The sequence below is a fragment of the Mauremys reevesii genome, linkage group 5, assembly GCF_016161935.1.
Source record: "Mauremys reevesii isolate NIE-2019 linkage group 5, ASM1616193v1, whole genome shotgun sequence".
Taxonomy (NCBI): domain Eukaryota; kingdom Metazoa; phylum Chordata; order Testudines; family Geoemydidae; genus Mauremys; species Mauremys reevesii.
Window position 1 is genome coordinate 21,278,725 of NC_052627.1, and position 24,042 is coordinate 21,302,766.

Genomic DNA, 24,042 nt, shown 5'->3' on the forward strand with positions numbered 1-24,042 from the left:
GGCAAAAGCACAGGAACTATGCTCACAACATTTTTTGTTCTTACTATAAAGACCTGTAATTAATGAACTTGCTGGCTCATTACTAGATTTCCACCACCCCCCCCCCCTTGCTCTCTGCTGAGCTGGGGGGGGAAAGCAATGCAGAGCACTGGGTTGCCCTGTTGAATCGCCAGTCTGCAGGAAAAAGGAAATAATATTCTCAGATCAAAGGGGATTATTATGCTTGCGACAGAGCCACAGGCTTCCTGAGAGCCAGACCAGGAGAGAGACAGCTGGGCAACAAGTGGCAAAGAGGCAAGCTGAGCTCTTGTTCCTGGCAGGTAGCTAATAGCAGCCCGCTGTAGGCAAGAGCACAGCAGTATTGCCAGCCCCACAGGTCAACCCAAAAATACCACGAGTTTTTTTCTAAGAAAATCTTAGGTTGTATTTTTAGTCAGTGTTTTGATTTTTGAACTCCCCTTCCCTATCCGCAACCTGTGAGACAATTAGTGTTGCCCACTAGAACTGAATAAGGTGCTTTTGGCATTTGCTGCAGGAGGCCAAGGCAATACTGGGACAGTGCACAGGGTTTACAATGACACTCTGCTACCTTCAGAATCCTGGTCTGGATGGACTCCGTAACCCTAAGGGCTGGGTTGGGGATTCATTTAATAGTTTGGCCTAGGATAGTTGCATCTTTTGACGCTAGCCCAGCTCTGAAGGCAGAGTCACCGCCAGCAGCAGTGCAGAAGTAAGGGTGGCATGGTAGGATGCTGCCTTCAGAGGTGGTTGCCTGGCCCGCAGCCGCCACTCTCTGGCCGCCCAACTCTGAGGTTAGCACAGAAGTAAGGGTGGCAGTACCGTGACCCCCCTAAAATAACCTTGTGACCCCCTGCAACTCCCATTTGAGTCAGGACCCCCAATTTGAGAAATGCTGGTCTCCTCTATGAACTCTGTAAAAGCACACGAAAGACCAGATTTCATGGGTGGAGACCAGATTTCACAGTCCTTGATGCATTTTTCATGGTTGTGAATTTGGTGGGGCCCTATCCATGCCTAATGGGCAGCACGGAAAAAAGTGCAAAGACAGTTGTGGGAGAAGAGGGGACACGTGTACATATGGACACACTCAGACTAAAGCTTTGGTGGGGTGGAGGAAGCAAGTGAACATCAGTTCAATTTGGGATATAAGCCAATGAATAAGCACACTAACCTTTCCCCAAACCCTCAGGCTGGCCCTGTGTTTGTGATCATAATCACCAGGAGTCCTCCTGCACCTCTGAACTGTGGCAAAGACTTGTATTGTAGGCAAACCCCAAATGCTAAGAATGGCTTTGGGTGGAGCTGTCACAGAAATACTGACAAACAGAGCAAATCATAATCTTGATTTATTATTAGCAACTGGCAGATCTTCAGTACAGGGTCACTGAAATGACCGGGACCCTGCGCTGCCCAGGGATGATTTTTGATGCGTGTAGGTTTATGGTATGTGCGTGTTTGGGGTCGCTGAGTGGGTCTGCGTGCGTGTGCATTGCACGGGGGGGTGTGCACACAGGGGGTGCGGGTGCGGGGTTAGGAGGATGCGAGGGGTAAAAGGGTAGATGGGGGCACGTGGGTGGGGAGGGAGGATGTCGGTGTGTAAGGGGGGTGCGTGGGGAGGGAGCGGGGCAGGCACGGGACCGGGCCGGGCAAAGGGAGGAGGCGGCGGGTGCCCGGGAGGCGGGAGGGACGTTTCTCGCCCCCGGGCGGGCGGGAGGCTCGGGGGGCCGGACGGGGCGGGGCTCCGGGGGGCGGCCCGGCCCCGGGGCGGAGCTGTGGGGGTCCCGGGGCGGCAGCTCCCGCGCGGTCCCGCCCGCGGCTGCGGAGTCTGGGCGGCTGCAGCGGGCCGATGGCGGGGGCCGGGGGCGCCAGGGCCGCGCTCTCCTCCCCGGGCGGCGGCGGCGGCGGCGGCGAGGGGCCGGGGCTGGAGCTGGGGCGGATCCAGGAGCCCGCGGCCGGGCCCTACTCGCCGCCGCCCTCCTCCTGCTCGCGGCAGGCCTGGAGCCGGGACAACCCGGGCTTCGAGCCGGAGGAGGCGGCGGCGGCGGGGCCGGGGCTGCGGATGGAGATGGACGTGGAGTGGGGCAGCCGCGGGGCCGGTTCCTCCCCCGGCGCCGGCAGCGCCCGGGGCCCGGCCGGGGAGCCTGACAGCGGCCGGCGGCGGCGGAGGCGGGGAGCGCGGCGTGGGGCGGCTCCGTGTCCCAGCCCCGCCGCGGGGACCCGCTGGCCCCGCACCTGCCCCGGACGGGGCCCTCCGTCCCATCGGGCCGCCTGGGCCAAGAGGCTGGCGCGCCGCTTGCGAGGTAGGAGCCAGCCCCGCTCTACGTCCCGCCCCCGGTTCTGCCCCTGGGCTGGGCCCCATGTTCCGCCCCCTCCGCCCCATGGGCTGCCCCCCATGTTCTGCCCCGCCTCCTGCCCCGGGGCAGAGCCCCCTGTTCTGTCCCTCCTCCTGCCCCGTGGGCAGAGCCCCATGTTCTGCCCCGCCTCCTGCCCCGTGGGCAGAGCCCCCATGTTCTGCCCCGCCTCCTGCCCCGTGGGAAGAACCCCCCCCTGTTCTGCCCCCTCCTCCTGCCCCGTGGGAAGAACCCCCCCATGTTCTGCCCCCTCCTCCTGCCCCGTGGGCAGAGCCCCCCCATGTTCTGCCTCCTCCTGCCCCGGGGCTGAGACCCCCATGTTCTGCCCCCTCCTCCTGCCCCGGGGGCTGAGACCCCCCCAGCTTCCTTACATACGGTCCCTTAAGCCTTTCCACGTAGTCACCCCCCTGCTTCCAGTCCTTGCCCCTTGTCTTTGTCATTTGGAACCTTATACTACATTCCCCCAAGCTCTGTAGAACTCAACCTCTTTCCTCTTTTAGACCCTTTCACCCTCATGTTGACCTCCCCCCCCCCCACTCATACTTCTGTTTACAACCTCAGCCCCTTATTTTAAACTGCCCCAGCTCTTTGCCTTTCTTGCTTGTGCTGCTCCTCCCAGGTTGTCAGTTGCAGGGGATGCTTTGTAGGGCAGAGATCACACTGAGGAAAGGTAGGTCAGGCTGCATCCAGAATTTGCAACTGTATATGTGACCTTTTCTGGGGGCACAGGGCCCTCTATCTTGGCCCAAATCTCTGAGTGACCTTGGGCCAAGTCGTTTTGTGTCTCGGCCTCAGGCTCCCCCTCTATATAATCAGATTGATGGGTACTTACCAGACAGAGGTGATGTTGGGATTAATTACCTTTTTGTACAGTCCTTTGAAGTGCTGTCTAGCTGCCAAGTGTTGTCATTAGTTGCCAGAGTAAAAGGCACTGTTGATACACAGTTGGCTTATATACATCATCTATTTGTTACAGTAGTCTCAGTGGCCCACTGTAGTCCTATTGCTAAGAAAAATTGACATTGCAGAGATGCTCGCTGGGGTCCAGTTTTGTGAAGGAGAAGGCATGGGCAAATGCCCCACACTGTTTTTCTTTTTTGTTTTTTACAGTTGCATAACATCAATATTCGTAAAAATTAAAAGGCTTCGGTATTTTAGACATGATTTTTCTTCATTTCAAAGAAAATCTTTGTAACCGTAAAAGTGAATGGTGAACGGAGTGAACCACTTTTTCCCTAAAGTTTGCAGCTAGATGGATAATCTGAACTGGTGCAAACTGGCAGTGAACAGATCTATCAAACTGTATTCAGTTTCAGGCCTGAGGTTTGCAAATCGGACAGTTGTTTGTCCATTTATCGATGACATCCCAAAAAATTGTTTGATGTAAAAATGTTCTGTGAATTGAGCCATCTCATGTCAAAATAAATGCACTGTATTTTTTTTATTTATTTGGATGTGAAAGTCAAAGTGCACTGTTTCAGGTATGCAGCATGCACGCTCTGCATCAATTTTTGTGAAAGATTGCACAATGAAATAAGTTCCTGTTTTGTGGTGTGAGATTGAAAAGTGATTACTTTATATAAAAATAATTATTGTTGTCTTATGGATTTATAGCCTTTAACATTGTTCCTTGAATGTAATCTATCATCTGTATGTGTGTAGCTAGTGCTTGGAAAAGGAGCTGGCTTGGCAGATGTAGAAAGTGAAGTCCTTTTTAAAAACAAAAACAAACAAACAAAAAAACCAGGTACAGCCTAGACAGCTGTAGTAAGTTTCCCATACTCCTGTTCTGCCATGTTTGTCAACATTTAATAAAATTGTCTGAACATGACTACAAGTGCTTGAATTAGATGGCACAATACTAACCATGACTTTGATGATCACAATGTTGTGTTATCTAATTTAATACTGTTGGATCAATTGTGGTATGTGAAACAGTATTGAAAACAGTCAAGACTATACTGGTATGATCAATGCTAGCATTAGAACAGTTTTCAATACTGGTTTGTAGAACCTGTTGATGAAAATGATTGACTGTACAAAAAACCACTTTCAGCAGCAGTTCATCTTTTAGTGTAGATCCAGCTTTTGTCCCCGACTAGCTGAAAAAGACATTTTATTCCTCTGCTAGTCCTCTGAACTATCCAGTTACTTTAATACAATTTTTTAATGATTGACCACTCCATGCTGGGAAAGGAAGACATTGCCTGCTGGACAGTTCAAACTTTGTCAGTTTGTATGCCCTCAGGAAACCTGTTTTTTAAAATATGCAGTGATCCTACTGTACTACAGTTGAACTGGTTTTAGAACAAGTGGGAATTTTTTTTGGACAAGTCCTTCCACTGACTTGTACCACAGGGAGCTGGGCTTGAAGTGAAATTAGCATCTTCTGAGAGGAAGAAGTTGTCAGGAGAAGAAACTGCAAGATATGATTCTGTCTGCCAGGCTGGCAGGGAGATCAGTCTAACACAATTTTCTCAGGCAAAATAAGCAATTGGAAGGTGGTGCACCTCAGTCATTTAAAATTTACCTTTTTTTGTGGTGCAGGCCAACCTTGAATCACCTGATCCTCTTAGTGTGATACTCTAGCATGCAGCCTACTGGTGACTGATTTTGTTCTCTTTATGCTATTGGGTGTGATGTCACTAGTAAAGTGCATGCTTTGTGGAAACTGGTTGGCCTACATTTCATGGTTTTGCAATATAAGAAAATAAAAGGTAAAATTTTAAATTACTAGTGTGTTTAATATGTCCTCTGGCTGCTTGGGGCATTCCGCTTATATGGATAGTGTTTTACTTAAATGTACCCATGCCTTTTGGAAGTAAAATGGTTTTGTTTGACCAAGTCTGAAATGTTCAGTTACAGATTGAAGGATGCTTACTACAGATGAACTGAACACCTTTATATCAAGGCCCAGTGAAATTCACTGCAGCATAATTTAAGGAACTATTCAATCTAGAATTGGAAAAACACACACTTATTTTTGAAGTTTCGTGGAGAACAGGGATGTCACCGAAGAATGGAAAATGTAGTACTTACCTTGTGTTAAAAGATTTTGTATGTTTAAATATGAAGTCAGTTATGCTGCAAAAGCATTAAGTGCGTTTCAAGTGTTGGTACACACAAACCAGAGCATTAGATTAAGAAGATTCTCTGCAGTATCTGATGCATTGTTAGAGTAAATAAGCTGGTAACCGGAGCACAGAAGGTAATAAGTAGGGGCCTACCAAATTCATGGCCGTAAAAAACACGTTATGGACTGTGAAATCTGGTCTTTTCTGTGCTTTTACCCTATAATATACAGATTTTATGGGGGAGACCAGCGTTTCTCAAACTGGGGGTCCTGACCCAAAAGGGAGTTGCAGGAGGGTCACGGTATTGCCACCCTTACTTCTGTGCTGCTGCCTTCAGAGCTAGGCAGACGGAGGGTGGCGGCTGCTGACTGAGGGCCCTGCTCTGCAGGCAGCTGTGCAGAAGTAAAGGTGGCAATACCATACCATGCCATCCTTACTTCTGCGCTGCTGCTGGCAGCGGCTCTGCCTTCAGAGCTGGGCTCCCAGACAGCAGCCGCTGCTCTCCAGCTGCTCAGCTCTGAAGGCAGTGCTTCTGCCAGCAGCAGCGCAGAAGGAAGGGTAGTGGTATCGCAACCCCCCCTACAATAACCTTGCGACCCCCCCCCACAACTCCTTTTTGGGTCAGGACCCCTACAATTACAACACCGTGACATTTCAGATTTAAATAGCTGAAATCATGAAATTTATTATTTTTAAAATCCTATGATCATGAAATTGACCAAAACGGACCATGAATTTGGTCGGGCCCTAGTGATAAGTAGTAGTCATAATGGGTTAAGAACATAATGGCCATGCTGGCTCAAACCAATGATCTGTCTAGCCCGTGGTTCTCAATCTTCGTTGCACCTCAACCCCCTTCTGACAAAAAAAATTACTACATGACCCCAGAGTGGGGACAGAAGCCTGAGCCCTGCCACCCTGGAGTGGCCAAAACCCGAGCCCTGGGTGGTGGGGTGAGTAGGGGGGCAAAGCTGAAACCCAAAGGCTTCAGTCCCAAGCGGGGGGCCTGTAGCCTGAGCCCCGCCGCCCAGGGCTGAAGCCCTTGGGCTTTGGCCCCCAGCAAGTCTACAGCAAGCCCTGGTGACCCCATTTAAACAGGGTCCCAACACACTTTGGGGTCCTGACCTACAGTTTGAGAACTGCTGGTCTAGCCCAATATCCTGTCTATGACTGGCTAGGGCTAGATGCGCCAGCGGGATGAACCAGAACAGGGCAATTATCAAGTGCTCCATCCCCAGCGTCTGGCAGTTGGAGGTTTAGGGACAACTGGAGCATGGGGTCGTGTTTCTGACCATATTGGCTAATAGCCAGTGATAGACATATGTATCCTCCATAAAGTTATCCAGTTCATTTTTGAACCCAGCCTTTTGACCTTCACAACATCCCCTGGCAACAAGTACCATAGGGTGACTGTGCATTTGTAAAGAAGTGCTTCCTTATGTTTGTTTTAAACCTGCTGCCTGTTAATTTCAACAGGCGACCCCTTGCTCTTGTGTTATGCGAAGGGGTAAATAACACTTCCCTATTCACTGTCTCCACCCCATTCATGATTTTATCATATTGCCCCTTATTTTTCTCTTTTCTAAGCTGAAAAGTCCCAGCTTAATCACTTCTTTATCACTCTTTGTATAGAAGCTGTTCCGTACCCCTAATCACTTTTGTTGCCCTTCTCTGTACCCTTTCCAATTCTAATACCCATCTTTTGAGATGGGACGACCACAACTGCACCAAATATTCAAGATGTGGGTGTGTCATGGATTTATATAATGTCATTATCACATTTTCTGTCTTATTGTCGATCCCTTTCCTTATCGTTCCCAACATTGTTAGCTTTTTTGACTGCCGCTGCACATGGAGCAGATGTTTTCAGAGAACTATCTACAGTGACTCCCAAGATCTTTCTTGAGTGGTAATATCTAATTTAGACTCCATCATTGTATGTATGATTGGATTATTTTTTCCAATGTGCATTACTTTGTACTTATCAGCATTGAATTTCATCTTCCTTTTTATTGCCCACTCACCCAATTTAGTGATATCCCTTTGTAATTCTTCACAGTCAGCTTAGAATTGAACTATCATGAGTAATTTGATGTTTGTCTAAAAAAATCCTGTTTAACCAATTATTCATTGAGTCATACACAAAGAGTATGCCAGTGCACTTGGAAATATAGGTAGAGGTTATTGGTATACCAATATATTGGCAGAGTGGGTAAGTGCAGTAGCTTTTCATCTCTGGTGACTTGCATTACAAATTCCAAGTTGGGTCAAAACAAAGTACTTTGAATTAATTTATCCTGCTCTTTGTATTACAGCCCATCACGTGATCTTTGCATGACTGCAATTTGTCTGTTACAGAGAGGGCCAATATTGAGTCAGGAGATATTTTGCTAGTTAGGACTGAGGTATATTTGTAGAGCCAGGCTGGGAAGATCACAATCTTCCTCTTCTGTGCTAGGCCTTGCTTCAGTCGTTGCTGTTTTTCTGTCGCTTTCATGAATCCTAAATTCATCTACCTAGCGTTTTCCTTTAATGTTTTTATTTGAATTTAATGTTCTTAATCTTTTTTTTTTTTTTTTTTTTAAACAAGGAGGCTGCTACGTTTGGCACTTACTGGGTCACAGTAGTAGTCATGAAGTTGATGCTTCACTAAGCAATGTGAACTTCAGGACATGTATAAGATTCCTCTTTTATGTTTGTTTTGGGAGTAGGTGATGTTGCTTGAGGATGGCAAATTTAGGGAGGGTGAGGTTTTATGTTTCTGATTTGCTATATAGCTTAACTGCTGCTATATATTATGAGCTTGCTTTTGGCTTGTTTTGGTTTAACTGTGTTTTTAAACAACTTAAGGGTGCTTACAGCTTTGGAGGTACCTTTCTGTTTATAAATCCAAATATATACAAGCTATTTAAAAATAAAAGGAAATATAGCAAAACCTGTGTGGCTCAAATAAATTCAATTTATTCTGTGCACAGATTTTTAATATGAGATGAAGTTTCCTTTGTTTTGTAGTTCCCTTTAATCACCACATTGTGATACCTCATCTGAATTCTTGTTATCTATGGATATGCCTTGCAGGCAAATAAAAGAAAGTGGGAAAGAGAAGTGTTAGTTTATGGATTTGATAAAAATTTGATGAAGTGAATAGTAGCTCACTTCAGCATGGATCAAAAGTTCATGAATAACTTTGTATGTCAGTAATGGGATGCTGAAAATGGTAAATTATAGCTAGAATTGAGATAATTTTGATTGTCCAGAGATGATTCCAGTCAAATCTTTATATTAAAATGACTCCCTGAACCTGAAGTATTCTTGATTATCTAGAATAATGTTTCTAAGCCTGGGGGTGGTCATGGGACAAGTTTGGGGGGGTCGCAAGCAAGACCAGCGTTAGCGGGTAGGAAGCAGGGCAATTGCGTGGGGCTCTGTGTCACCAGGGGCCCTGCAAAATTAATGTACATGTTTCAGCCGTGAGCATAAGGTAGGGGGGTGCAATTTTTTCTGGTGGGGGTGGTCACATTTTTTTTTTTTTTGTAAGTCCAAAGTGGGTCGCCAGCACAAAAAGGTTAAGAAACACTGATCTAGAATAATATACTAGTAAAATGGTAAAGTGGCTACATCAGTCCTAAAATCTCAGGCACTAAAAGAAATATAATGGCCAATAGAATCTGGATTTACTTTATTGGTGAGCCTACTCCATGTACTTCTGAGCTGGATTTTTCAGAGCTGTAATTTTCTGCTCTGTGCTGACTTACAATATTTCTCTAATATGACAGAATTTCAGTTAGCAAATATTTTGCTTGCTACATTTCTTATTGGTGACTAATGTACTGACAACTAGTACTTGGCATTCTTGGGCATTTTATATGGTAAACTGCAGCAGCACTTATCTGTAAATTTTTCAGCCTTGGCTTTGAAGAACAAAGTAAAAAAAACAAAACAAAACCAAAAACCTAGTTTCCTTGTGGTAGGACTAATTCCACCTTTTTATTAATGTATATTAATGAAGGATTGTTAAAGACTGAAAACTGAGAGGAAAGCTTATGCTAAAGTTATTACTCACTGTGCTGAAATGTCTTTTCCTATTTGGCTTTGTGGCTAGGTAATGTCTTGAATTGGTGTGCTTTAATGGTTTCTAAAAATATTTACTCTGTTAATGCTTTTGGAATGAACCTTAGCATTGCATGCAGATGGAAGATTGTAGCTTTTATCATCTTTCTCTTTGCTGGATGAAGCTCCCTTTCAACAGCTGGATCTTTCAGATTTTACTCTTTGCAACAGCTGGGATTAAATTTTTGCTTCATAGTCCAGTTTACATTTGTTTTAATTTTCCATTGTTGCTGTTAAATTTTACTCCAAATTACTGTGATATCTCTAACATAAAACTTTTTTCTCAGATAATTTTATTTCCATCCACTAGTGAGCTAAAGGGAATTTTTAAGGCTGGTTACTTAAAATATCTGAAAACTGAGAATGATGACTGTTTAGCTTTGCAGGAACAAATTTGGATTGTTTTTTTTCCCCCATCTTTTTCTCTCTGTCCTCCTTTAAACTTAGGTCATATTGGCTTTTAGGTTAAACAACAGTTGGCTGGAGGTAGCAATTCTGAATTGAACATCAACAGCTGTTCTAAGCTTCTCTCTGTTCCTTATTACTTTCCTGTTATTAATATGATGATTGATAATGCATTCTGTCCTGATAACATTCAACAATTGACCTTTTGGTGACACTGTTTTTTAAAATTTCCTTTGTTTTCTGATCCCCTTCGGGAGATTATAGCAAGGCTGAGGGCTTGTCTACACTGGCAATTTACAGCGCTGCAACTTTCTCACTCAGGGGTATGGAAAAAACACACCCTGAGCGCAGCAAATTTCAGCGCTGTAAAGTGCCAGTGTTGGCAGTGCACCAACGCTGGGAGCTACACCCCTCGTTAAAGCGCAGCCATGTAGACTAGCCCACAGTTAGGGACTCTTGCATTGAATGCTAAAGCTTCTTAGGCAAGCTAGTGTCATAAACCCAATATTGGACCTAGATTCTTCAGCTAGTACAAATGCACAGATTCGCATGGAAACTGTAGCTATGGAGAAGATTTTTGGCTCTGGAAAAGTGGAACAACAGTGTTTAAAACATTAATAGATGTCCTAACTACAGTTCCTTCTTGCGCTGAAAAATAAGAAATATAGAAAGCCTTATTGAAGCCTTTACTGCAGTGGTCCCCAAACTTTTTTTCCTTCACATACCCCCTTACCAGTTTCTCTACGTCCTTTCTATATAGCGGTGACCAAAATTGGACACAGTACTCCAGCTGAGGCCTGATCAGTGCCGAGTAGAGTGATACTATCACCTCCTGTGACTTGCATGCTATATCTCTGTTAATGCAGCCCAAAACTGCATTTGCTTTTTTTTTTTTTTGCAACAGCATTGCATTGTTGACTCAGGTTGAGTTTGTGATCCACCGCAACTCCCAGATCCTTCTCAGCAGTGCTGCTGCCAAGCCAGTTATCCCATTTTCTACTTGTGCTATTTTTTACTTTTGCATTTGACTTTTCTTCCCTAAGTGTAGCACCTTACATTTGTCTTTGTTTAATTTTATTTTCTTGTCTATAGCCCAGTTCTCCAATTTATCAAGATCGCTTTGAATTTGAGTTCTATCCTTCAAAAGTGTTTGCACCCCCCCTCCCAGCTTTGTGTTATCTGCACGTTTGATCAGTATTCCAATATCCAGATAATTAATAAAGATGTTAAATTAACTGGGTCTAGAACAGGTCCCTGTGGAACCCCACTTGAAACCTCCTTCCAATTTGACTTCATTCCACTAATAGTTATTCTTTATTTGCTGCTGTTTAACCAGTTATGTATCCACTTATGTATCTGCCAAGCCCACATTTCTCCAGTTTAAAATCTTATAGAAGAATATGCAGCAAAAATTGTGTCATGGTTTGTGTCATGACAAAACTTGTGCATCCTTTGCCTCAATTATATCAGTAATGTGGCTAATGTGTGGTGCCTTATGTGCATTTATGTAAATATTTCTTTTTAAAGGTCTGTGGGGTACAAGATTGATGGAAGAAAACACTAGCAGAGAGAGATACCTGAAAAGTGTTTTACGAGAACTGATCACATATGTGATTTTCCTTGTGGTCTTGTGTGTCTGTAAGTACCATTTTCCATTAATTTTCAAATTTCTATACTAATTGTTTGTGCTGTGTGACCCAAGAGTGAACAGTGAGGGTTTTTACCCCAGGATGGTAGGCGTGTTGTCTAGTGATTAGGTCACGAGGCTGGTATTTAGGATACTTGGATTCTGTTTCTAATTCTGCCATTGGCTTCTTTTGTGAGCTTGGGAAAAAATCATTTCAAACTATTTGCCTCAATTTTCCCACCTTCAAAATAGAATAATAATACCTTCCTTTTTAAAAAGTGGGAACTTTGGTAATAGTTATGATTCCTGTGTGTGCCTCAGTTTCGTATTGCTACATGGAATGTAAGGGTTAAAAAGCTGCTCTTGAGAGAGAACAGGAGACGGGGCGTTAGGTCATGTAACTGGGCTGTCATGAATGCATCCTTAAAGGACTGGCTGAAACTGACCCATATCAATGGAGGATCCAGAAAGACAATGGGAACCCCAAGGACTGAACAGTTGCCACCTATCCACAGGAAACTCTGTTGGGCAGAACATGTGAACTCAGCCTGCGTCTGCAGGAGGAAGACAGTGGACCAAAAGGTGACAGGAGGTTAGGGTAGGAGCAGGCCTTTGGGAGAGAAACAGCCACTCGCACCTGGGACTGAGACAGGGATAGAAACAGACAGCGGTATGGGTCCCAGGAACCCTGGTTTGGCCAGTATGGATTATGTCTTAAGCATTGCTTCTCTGTGCTAACAAAGGACTTCCCGCTGGTGAATTTCAGTTGACTAATGATGTCCCTGAAAATAGTTGCTGAGGTGTATTGATCCCTGAAGAGGGCAAAAAGTCTGAACAGAGGTCTGTCTCATGGTGTGAAATAGGAATTCTGCAGGCTCAGGGCAGGTCTACACTACGTAATTACTTTGGTATAACTACATCACTCGGGGGTCTGAAAAATCCACACCCGAGTGATGATGTTATACCAACCTAAGTGCCAGTGGGAGAGCTTCCTACACCGACATAGCTACCACGTCTTGTAGAGATGGATTAACTGTGCTGATGGGTGAACGCTCTCCTCCTTCCTACAGTGTCTTCATTAAAGTGCTACAGCGACACAGCTGCATCAGTACAGCTGTGACCATGCAGTGTTTTAAGTGTTAGCCTTCCCTCAGTCCTAAAGGCATTGAGGCCATGTGGCCTACCCTTGTGGAAGAATTGGTGCCCCTTTCAGGTTCTGGCATACTGAAAGGGTTCCTCCAAGGGACTGTTTAAAAGCTGGTGCATAGCACAAATCCTGTGTATCTGACGCCATCGAATAGTGAAAGGCATGAGCTATTGATCACAGTCAAAAATTAAAGTTTAGAAAGTGTCTGAAAAGGTATGATTTTTATCAACTAAGACACCACCAGATATCCTTAAGCGTAAAAGTTCCCGTAGTGGTTGAAAGACTGGTGGTGGTAGCCTCTTTAACATTTTTTGACTCTCTCTCCATGTGCACATAACACTGAGTGTCCTAAACAGGCTTGCCGCCTCATGCATGCTAATACACAGACGTAAATCTTGGGTAAAGTATGTGGTACTAAATATTGGCACAAGATAGTGAGTAAATGCTCAGATATCAGTCTTATTTATAGGGGAGTTTACCTTTTACTTTTACATAAAAGTAAAGGTAAAGAAATCCAAAGAGGCAGATATTGGAATTTCTAATACACGATGGACAAGGTGGGTAAGGTAATGTCTTTTATTGGGCCAACTTCTGTTGGTGAGAGAGACAAGCTTTTGAGCTTACAAAAAGCTGCTCTTCAGGTCCTCTTCAGCTCTGTGTAAACTTGAAAACTTCTCTCTCACTAACAGAAGTTGTTGCAGTAAACGATGTTACCTAACCCACATTGTCTCTCTTGTCTGGAACCAACATGGTGTCACAGTTATCACAGGTCTGGTGCTTTCGTACGGCTCTGTAACAGTTCCAGGGAGGGCCCCTTTAGAGTGTTAACCTCCCTTTGGGTTACACTCACTGGGGTAAGTCTCTTGGCTTCAGTGCCTCCTAGGACCGCACTTCTGAGCGTTCAGCATGCCTGCCTCACTCTGAGAGCTCCCCTTGGTGGATCCACTTGAACTGGACCCTGGGGCAGACTTGCACAACCAAAGAGAGAAATGCAACCCCGACCTCTTTAGTCTAGAGTGACTCTCAGACAGCACGGTAAAACGGAAGGATTTGTAAAATTTCTGGAATACCGCATAAGGAGTTAGCATAGAGTGTGGAAAAGTTGCAGCCAAGTCCAACTGAGTCTGACTAGAGCCCACGGCCCTCTTCCAGCCCATGGTCCACAAGAGCCCCTACTTCCAGCAGGCCACACTTAACTAACCCAACCTACTCTTCAGTCCTTTGTTCCTCTTACCAGACAGACATTGTCACCTGACCATCCACCTTAGCTCTTTGTTCTCCAGCTGATCCGAACTGGCTGGCTTCCTGCAGAGGGGGAGGACAGCAGTCCATGTTCATTATGTGCTAGACACCCAGATATCCATGTCATTGTCTTCTGGGTTCTCTGGGAGGGGGGAAGGCGGAGGACAGGCAGCTAGACAACAGTGACGCTGTGATCTCTGCAAATAGTAATCACCTGTTCCCCACCACCTGGTTAAACATGCAGCATCCAAAGTGCTATGAGAAATTCCCTCTTTATGTGCAGTGTTGTTATAGCCATGTGTGATGATGTATCACACACACACACAGATAATCTTATTTCCTTTTAGTGGTTATCCCTTGGCGGAAGTTTAATGTGTGTGCAATGTAGGATATTTTAGAATCCTAGAACCATATTCAGAATACATACTGGGAGGTCTTCTACATTAGAATTAGTGCTGTTAGCATATTGTGCTTTTACAATGGAAGCATCAGAAGTAAAAACATTCCTTTATCTAAACACTGAAAGTGTTAAAGATTTTATTTTAACTTTTAACAAAAGTATTTTAGGTTTTTATTAATACACCATGATCTAGTTTGTAGAATAAACTCAAATACAGATTCTTCTTAGTTATTGAGGCAAAATAACTTTAAGGATTTTCACACCTTCCTGGTACATATTTAGGCAGCTGACCAAGGTTGTGGGAAATAATATAAGTATGGTATTACATAGTGCTTGGAATTATTAGAGGTCTGAATATAATTTTTTAAAAAATAAAACCTCTCCAAAAATAATCTTTAGAGTTTCATTTCTAATACTGTTGCACACAAAGTAGCTCATTCAAATATAGCATGTGCAATGGCTAAAACAGATACTTGGGGTTTCATATGGTCTAGTGGTTCAAACATAATGCAGGGAAACGGTGGGTGGGGATGTGGGGGGTCCTTGTTCTGCTCCAAACTTCAGCCTTGCAAAACAATCATGAAAATTTGCCAGCCTAAACATAAAATCTATTCACGGACTTTCCTCATGGTGGTGGTGATAAAACAAATCTTTTACTTGCCTAACAAAACAATTACTTGCTGCCGGTTAATATAATTCTGGAAAGCTGGCATGTTTTTTTATGCTCTTTATTTTTAGCACTGGCAATAAATCCACAATTTAATATTTTCAGTGCCTCAAATAAAATGCCAATGAATTTTAAACTAAAATATAAAGTTGTAGCTTTGAGACCAAGTATGACTCCTTTATCTACTCTGTTATTTTCCTTAAATTTTTAATACCGCTAGTACCATACCATTAGTATGTCAGGTGAAGTAATGTAAACGTGGGACCAGCATTTGTATCACTGTGTCATCTAACCCTACTCAGAATTAGTCTAGATGATACAGTAAAAACCCCAGTGGACTTTCAATATTAGCACCAATGGAAATGCAACAGTGAGAGATTAAAAAAAAAAAAAAGAAGAAGAAAGAAAGAAACTTTAACTATGCTAGAACTGGATCTCCCAATGTGCTTATGTTTATAGTTGTAGTGTTAATGCAGTCTTTAAGTTGGGGGCCTAATTCTCTGTTGTGTCAGTCTTTTCTGGTGGCTGTGCCCTGTTCTCTCCAACTGGAAAGATGCTATTATACTATAAGCGATAGGCCAAAATTCTACCTTTTCTGATATGCCCTGCTATTAGATATCCTGTCCCTTTCCTCTGTCTTCTCCTCATTTGAGCTTTTCTGGGTTTTTTTTGGCCTTCCTTGCCTCACCCTTCCACCTGCCTCATCCCTCCAGAATGGCACCTATGCTGCTGCTTCTGCACATGGCCCTGTATTAAAGGAGTGAGGAGAAGCAGCCCTAATGCAGCGGTGCATTTAAGTGAGCTTAACTTTGTGTATGACGAATCCTATCCCTATGCAGCAAAGCATATAACAACTGCATGAGTAAGCATGTACTCAAGTGCATTGCTGAATAGGGATGGGATTACTGAAATGCTTAAATACATTGTTGAATCAGGAGTTCGGTCATTTTCAATGTCCGTTCCTAATGGTGCATAGTGGAAGCAGTATGTCTACGAGCGGCCAGTGACCATTGCCTCCCCTGTGAATAGTCTGCAGTATTAGAGAACACTGCAATCTGCTACTTTTACTGCACTTAGCATCTCCAGTATGGCTTGTAGAAGTAGAGGGTAAAACTGACTAGGGGTCACATTGGTATCACTCTGCTAGGGGAGAAATGCAATGGGCAGGAACCACAGCGCAGCCTTACTACAGGGAAACCTCAAATGTTCGAAGGTGATGGAACACAACTCCTGCAGTTGCTTAAGCAGTTTGGCAGTCTTTCAGCTGTTCTGTGTGATGCTAGTAGCAGAATCTGACTGAGCTAGTATATCCAGCATTGGAAGGATTAGCCTGGTTCAAAGGAGATTATTCTAGTGATGTAGGCCTGAGGGTAGGTCTACATTGCACTTAGCCACCTGCAGCTGGCCCATGCCAGCTGGCTTGGATTGCAGCCTGAGCTCTGGGGCTCTCCCACCTCTCAGGGTCCTAGAGTCTGGGCTCCGGCCTGGGCCCCAATGTCTACATCTCAGTTAAACAGCCCCTTAGCCCTAACCCAGCCCCATGAGCCCAATTCAGCTGGCACAGCCAGCCTCAGGGTTTTTAATTGTTGCGTAAACATAGCATAAAATCACGTCGGAGTGATTAACGGTGATTATTGGGGGCTTGGTGATAGGGAGAAGCTTGCCTTACGTTTTATCCTATTTAGGAATGTTAACATTTCTGTGTAAAATACAATTGGATGTTTTTGAAATAAGCATTTTAAACCTGGTTTCTTCTTTTTCTCCTCCCTACCAAAAAATGTCTCCTGCAGTGACTTATGGGATGGTGAGTTCCAGTATGTACTATTACACTAGGGTAATGTCACAGCTCTTCCTGGAAACACCTTTATCGAAAATGGAGAAAACCAATTTCAAAACCTTATCCACCATGGAGGACTTCTGGAAGGTGAAGGGAAAAAAAATTATCTTGTCACTATAAGTTTGTTATTTTTCCCCCTCTGGACTCACAACTTTAATCTGTAAATATCTCTTAAATTCACCATCATAATCAACAAATGCTCTTAGGTCTGGTCTACACTTCTGCCAGTATTGTACAGCAATATTGCCTGGGGATGTAATAATTTTTTTTTTTGGTTGTAACTACTTTTTTATTCTGGCAAAAGCTCCAGTGTAGACATAGTATACACAGAGTGCAATTAAGTGCTTTGCTACTTAAGCTTATTTTGTTCAGCAAACTGGAATAAGCTATATGAGCAAAAATATTCTTTTGTCACTATAAGCTGCATCTAGGAGGGTTTGCTGGTATACAACACCAGCAAATCTTTGTAGTGTAGACAAGGCCACAGTTACTAAATGCAATCCATTACAAGTGTTGAATTTAGGAATCTAGACATCACAATGGATTAACACTTGCTAGATTCATTTCTAGAACCTGGATTTAAATCTTAGTTCAGGTCACGAGAAAGAATATATTTGGTTATGATATACTAATACAGTTACTTATCAGGCCTGGACATTACTGACCTAATAGGTGACACACGTGTAGAGTTGCTGAGGTGTGTTACATCAAGTGTTGTTATTAGGAGTCCTGTTGGTACAGTAGCACCTCAGAGCTAAGAACTGACTGGTCAACCACACCCCTCATTTGGAGCCAGAAGTACACAATCAGGCAGCAGCAGTGACGGAAAAAAAAGAAAAAAGCAAATACAATACAGTACTGTGTTAAATGTAAACTACTAAAAAAGAGAAAGTTTAAAAAAAGATTTGACAGGATAAGGAAATTGTTTCTATGCTTGTTTCATTTAAATTAAGATGCTAAAAGCATTTTTCTTCTGCATAATAATGTTTTTAAGATGTATTAAGTCAATGTTCAGTTGTAAACTTTTGAAAGAACAACCATAACGTTTTGTTTAGAGTTATGAACAGCCTCCATTCCCACGATGTTCGTAACTCTGAGGTTCTATTGTACTACTTGCGTTTCAGGCTAACTACGTGCATAATTCTTTGCGGCATTTGGGCCTTTGTTTGCTGATCATTGACCTTCCACTCCTTCTGAGCCATTATCAGTCCTGGTCCTGCAATGTGCTGGTGCAGTAGTCTTGCATTGACAGGGTGTGGCTGTAGCAGTCTGCCCAAGCACGACACAGTGCAAGAATGAGTACATAGGGTTGCTGTGTGTATTCAGGAGCAGTTAATATACTAAAAATAATAGAATATTTCAATATACCAAAATTATTTTTATTCCTCCCATCTCCCAGAAAATACACTAGTCTGTAGACCGAGTAAAAATTTTTAAAATTACTTTTGCACTTAAGCTCCTAAGTCCCATTGACTGACTTTTAAAGGCTCTTAGGCTCCTAAGTGCCAAAGTCAATTTTGAAAAAAGATAAGCTCCTAAGTCATTTGGGCACTTTTTGGAAATTTTACCTATTTTAGCCTACTAATAATTTTTCATACGTCATTTTGATATATTTTAAGTTTCATATTTCTTATTTTTGTAACACAAGCAGCCACATAGATTTTTGTATCAAACATGCAGAACAGTGCTTTAATGACTCTCAACTGCAAAGAGCATAAATATGAGCGAAGAAGAGAGCTGCATGTAGCTGAATTCATAATAGTTTTAGTGGGAATGTTTTCCCTAGTGCAGACATGGCCACAGAGGATTGCTCTATTTCTAAAAACTCAGAATCCTTCATTCTTCCTCTCTTTAATCCTTTGCCCAGTGGACATCCTTTGCCCAGTGGACATAGCATAGCTATCATACTTCTGATCATGGTGGGCAATCCTCTCAGCTCTTGCAGCAATAAGGAGTTTCAAGCTCTGGGGCTTGAAATCACAGTGGCACTTGGTTCCTAATATAAATGATATCTGGAAAAAACATCTCAGTGTCACCTCTTGTGTGTCTGTGTCTCCCTTCCTTTCCCTTGGAACTCATCAACACTTAGTTAGCCAGAGGACTCTTTGCTAAGTAACTTTATGTAGCAAGAATTTTTTCTGTCAATAGACAAAAACTAACAATCATAATATAAAACACATCCTTGGCAAGAGTGGAGGTGTATAAAAATACTGAGTGTTGGCTCTGAATGAACTTAGCATCCCTAACATTCTTTCTTCCTCCTCAGTTCACAGAAGGCCCTTTGCTGGATGGTCTGTACTGGGAGATGTGGTACAACAATAAAACCATGGCAGAAAACAAAAGTTTCATTTATTACGAGAATCTGCTTTTGGGGGTGCCTCGTGTTCGGCAGCTGAAAGTGAGAAATGGGTCATGCTCAATACCTGAGGATTTAAAAGATGAAATTAAAGAATGCTATGACGTTTATTCTGTTGCTAATGAAGATACTGCTCCTTTTGGGCTCCGAAATGGAACAGCGTATGTATTTCTCTCGCATCCACATAGCCAAGTGTGCGTTCTATAATTCTGTGGGCGTTTTTAGCTGATTCTCCAATGATAACTGGTACCTTCCAAAAGCAACATCTTAATTATTGTGTGTTCTGCATGTAAACTCTTTCTTTACAGTTAAATCTAAAACAGTTGTCAACTCTAAATTAGTTTCTTCCACCTATATGAAATCAGTCTGTTGGTTCTGTAGAAGACTCTGTTCTGGGCCTTACTGGTTTAGGTACATCCAAGTCTGCTACAAACGGGTATTTCCATTGCCTAGAAATGCAATATGATCTAAGGATGACAGTTGAAGCCAGAAGTCTCGACTTCTAATTCTGGGTTTTACTGCTTACTCACTGTGAGTCTTTGGTTAAATTGTCTTCCCCATGCACAAAGTGGAAATACTACTTGTCTCCCTCACAGTGGTGTTTGTAAATTATTATATGAAAATGCTGCTTTTCGTTTCACTAAGAGAATTCAACTACCTGTGCCAATTGAGAGTATTCTGTTGTCAAGACATAGTTAATTTACTGTGACTTGTCATTATCTATCTTTACTATTAATTTTGTCTCTTAATATCAAGAGACCCTCTAGTGCTTCTTTCCAGGTTACAGATACCACAACTTTCTTATTAATGGCTCTTTAAAAAAAATCCCAATTGCTATAATTTACGTGATCAAGCTTGTGTTGTTACATATGAAAAGAGTAATTAATGTATTTCTCTCTTGCTGTCTTAAACTAGTTGGACTTACACCAATGAACAAGATTTGAATGGGAGCAGCCACTGGGGGTTGATTGCCTCATACAGTGGGGCTGGTTATTATCAGGATCTGTCACGAAGCAGAGAGGAGACAGACGCACAGATTGCTAACCTTAAGAAACACTTGTGGCTGGATAGAGGGACCAGAGCAGCCTTTATTGATTTCTCTGTGTACAATGCGAACATCAATCTATTCTGTATTGTCAGGTATTTATAAAACTTTGGATAGCATGTATGTTCTATCAAATGACATTGCACAAACAGTAGATATGGGATCTGCTTTATCTTGTATCATGGGAATTGATCAATATGCACTGAATCTTATTACGTAGGTGAAGTGAGAGCCTCTTGGAACATTTCAGCAAAAGGAAGAGTTATTTGTATTGCTGATGATTTTTATCCCAAATGCTCACATTTGGATAGCCCTTGTAGTTGGTTGGCACCTACTGCCCTCGGGGAGTCACTAGAAAAGACACCTGAGTATCCTGTCCAGCACGTCCACAGAGCCTAGCCACCTTTCTCTTGTGTACTACTTCCTTCTAACTGACAATTTTGAAATGTCAATTTTTTTTAAAGGTTTTTTTTCCTCCCAAGTAGCTCCTGTTTGGAAAGAGAGTATGAATTTCTCATTGTTCGGTATTTCTGTCCACTATGACTATCAAATATAGAAAAACTTTGTACATTTGAAAAAGATTAGCTGAAGGCAGTATAGCCTGGGTTAGATTATGAGAGCATCTTTTTGATGGTGAGGGTGATTTATCCTAAATGAGTTAAGGAACCTTGTAGCTACGTGGAATGGGAAGTTTATATTCGGAAAGATGTCCTACATAACTATGCTTTGTAAAAATCAGGATTTTTCCATGACTTTAAAAAAAACCCAATATGTGCTTTAAATTATATTTATAAATGCAGTTACCAAAATGATCTGAAATCAGTGACACTGTTCCAAAGGGACAGTGCTGAGTCTTAAAATAGTTGCACACACAAAAATCCTTACATGTATTATTAACAGCACCTACAATGATGAAAAGGCCAACATTTTTTAAATTGCTGGTTGAGGTGTTTTGGATTCCATTTAGCCTGGAAAGGGAAACTAGACAGACCAACTTCATCTCCTGGTACTCAGGGTACAGACAGTAGGGACCAAAGTTTAAAGTGTGAGTGCAACAGAAGATGTCTATGTGCAAATGAGGGATTTGTATACATACAATCTTGCCTTATACGATGTTTTGTGTGTGTCACCTGAGTGCAAAATTGTGCACATACTTTAAAATGTTACCCTACAGGAATTTCTAAATCAAACAACTTCCATCCTTAATAATTTTAGCTCTAAAAATTTAAAAATTAAAACCCATGAAAATGTTTTTCTATTACTGTTAGATTTTTTTTTTTAAACTTCCTGCTGACAGATTTTAAAAGTCCAGGCTTATGCTGCTGAAGTAATTTTCAGGGTCTGTGTCTCAAACATAATATTTTTGTTTTCTTTTTTAAAATGCAGGTTATTAGTGGAGTTTCCAGCAACTGGAGGCCTCATTACATCTTCGCAGTTTCAGCCAGTGAAGCTTATCCACTACATTTCTACTTTTGATTTCTTCTTGGCAGCCTGTGAAGTGGCCTTTTGTCTCTTCACCCTTTATTATGTTGTAGAAGAGATCTTGGAAATTCGCATCCATAAACTGCATTACTTCAGGAGTCTCTGGAATTGTCTTGATATCCTCATCATTGTGGTGGGTAATGGCTTATGGATATGAATCGTTACGATCTTCTAGTACAGTAACTCCTCACTTAAAATCATCCCAGTTAACATTGTTTTGATGTTATGTTGCTGATCAATTAGGGAACATGCTCGTTTAAAATTGTGCAATGCTGCCTGCTTTGTCCTCGGCTTGCAGGAGCTAGCTGGTGGGAGCTTGGAACCAGGGTGGACCACTAGCCCCCCGTCAGCTCCCCACTCCTCTAAGTTCCCTGTGTGGCAGCTGCCAATTGCCAGCAGTTCAGCTGTCCCTCCCCACACTGCTCCTGCCTTCTGCCTTGAAGCTGCTCCTGGGAGCCCCCTGCTTGCCCTGCAGTGGTAGGGGGGAGAGGGAACAGGGGTGCTAATGTCAGGGTGACCCCCTTCCCTCTGCTCCCTGCTTACCCTATTTCCATGGGGGGAAGGAACGACAGGACAAGACTCGGAATGGAGGGAGTGTGTTGGCAGAGGCTGCTGTCTCAGCTTCCTGGTCTACTTAAAAAGGCAGTGTACTTAGAGTGGGGTCAGCGTATTTAAAGGAACAATGCGCATCGCTCTCTCTCACACACAGGGTGTGTGTCCCTGTCTCTGTCTGCCATGCTGTCTCCCCTCCCTCCATTCGTGCTGCCTTGTAGAGTGTGAGGCTACATTAACAACAATGGGTTAACCCTCGAGGGCTTAGCCGAGTTCTAGTTCATCATTTAGCAGTAAGGCATTGCCTGGGAAATATCCCACCCTCTGACTCCACCACCTCAACCAAGCTTCACAATCATCATTGCTGTGTACAGTGTGTGTGTGTGTATAACAAACAATACTATACACAGCAATGATGATTGTGAAGCTTGGTTGAGGTGGTGAAGTCAGAGGGTGGGATATTTCTCTCTCACACACACACACACACACACACACTAAGTTTTTGTGTGTGTAACAAACAATTTATACATATGTGTTTGTGTGTGTGTGTGTAGTCTTTTGTCTGGTGGAAAAAATTTCCCTGGAACCTTCCCCCCCATTTATATTAATTCTTATGAGGAAATTGGATTTGCTTAACATCATTTCGTTTAAAGTCGCATTTTTCAGGAACATAATTACAATGTTAAGCGAGGTGTTACTGTACTGCTTTCTTTTAAGAGTTTTTCTGGAAGTGTTCAGTGCACTCAGCACTAGTAGCACGGGTATAGGGGACAAATGTGTGCTGAAGGGGACAATAACCACATTCTAATGACATGACTTCAGTGAGATTACTCGTGGCAGAACATGCTATTCAGTGTGAGAAAGGGGATCACGATTTAGATGATGATGTATATTTTTGCTGAATTTCCTTGATTCTCCTGTTCAGTGGCATCTTTAGGAGAGGATCTGATCTGAAAGGATTCTACTGTGTACAGAGGGATTTTTAGCATCTCTCAGGTTTTTAACCACCTTCCCTCTGTACAAAGCTATTTTGAAATAATTTCCTTCCAGTGATTCATGAAGCTGCAGGGACAGCCATGAGGAGAGGAAACTATAACAAATTCTGCGTTACCGTGGCTCTCCCATACTTCCGGACATCAAATACCAGCTGATGCAATGATTTTTGAGTGCCTTTCCAGTGACAACATCCTCTGCTTTAAAGCCAACACTTTTGGGCACTTTGAGAGAGGGTGTGGTGTCTGAGTGTATTTGCAAAGTAATACTAACAAATCCTAGTGTTTTTATTCAGCTATTTAGCCAGCTAATAAGTTCTGAACGACATTGCTTGCTACTTGCCAGCCAGCCCCGAGTGCCAGAGTGCGTAGTTGATTGCACAGCACAGCCTGCACCAGCATGTTTTCCATATAGTACATATCAAGTCTGGCTTCCTGATAAAGTAGACAGAATGTTCTCTTTGTATGGGGTGAAAAACTGTGTTTTGAACTTCAGGCTCCTGTGTAATCCATGATGTAGGCCACTGTGCTGGGGTTTTGCCAACTTTGCTTTATACAAAAACATTTACCAATAATGTAACGATTGAAAGGAGCCTGGTACCAGCAGGCCAGCAGCTTCTGCATTTTTATTCTAGACTCTGTGTCAGTGTTCTCTAGCTCATTCAGAGGAGAGGGCTGAGTTCTATGTGTAATTATGGTCCATGGGCCAGGGTACAAATTCAGGACTATGTACT

At 43.1% G+C, this 24,042-nt stretch overlaps 1 protein-coding gene across 1 annotated transcript in view; it reads left to right on the top strand.

Annotated features, from left to right (window-relative positions):
• Nucleotides 1-1,933: 1,933 nt before the first annotated feature.
• The window catches only part of PKD2 (polycystin 2, transient receptor potential cation channel), a gene marked incomplete at its 5' end in the record, with an annotated part of 38,289 nt that continues 16,180 nt past the window's right edge, over nucleotides 1,934-24,042 (top strand). The window contains 6 exons of the mRNA XM_039540452.1: nucleotides 1,934-2,321; nucleotides 11,489-11,599; nucleotides 16,835-16,968; nucleotides 19,148-19,398; nucleotides 20,153-20,377; nucleotides 21,669-21,897. Coding sequence (XP_039396386.1) covers nucleotides 1,934-2,321; nucleotides 11,489-11,599; nucleotides 16,835-16,968; nucleotides 19,148-19,398; nucleotides 20,153-20,377; nucleotides 21,669-21,897 — 1,338 coding nt within the window. The remainder of the gene's footprint in view (nucleotides 2,322-11,488; nucleotides 11,600-16,834; nucleotides 16,969-19,147; nucleotides 19,399-20,152; nucleotides 20,378-21,668; nucleotides 21,898-24,042) is intronic.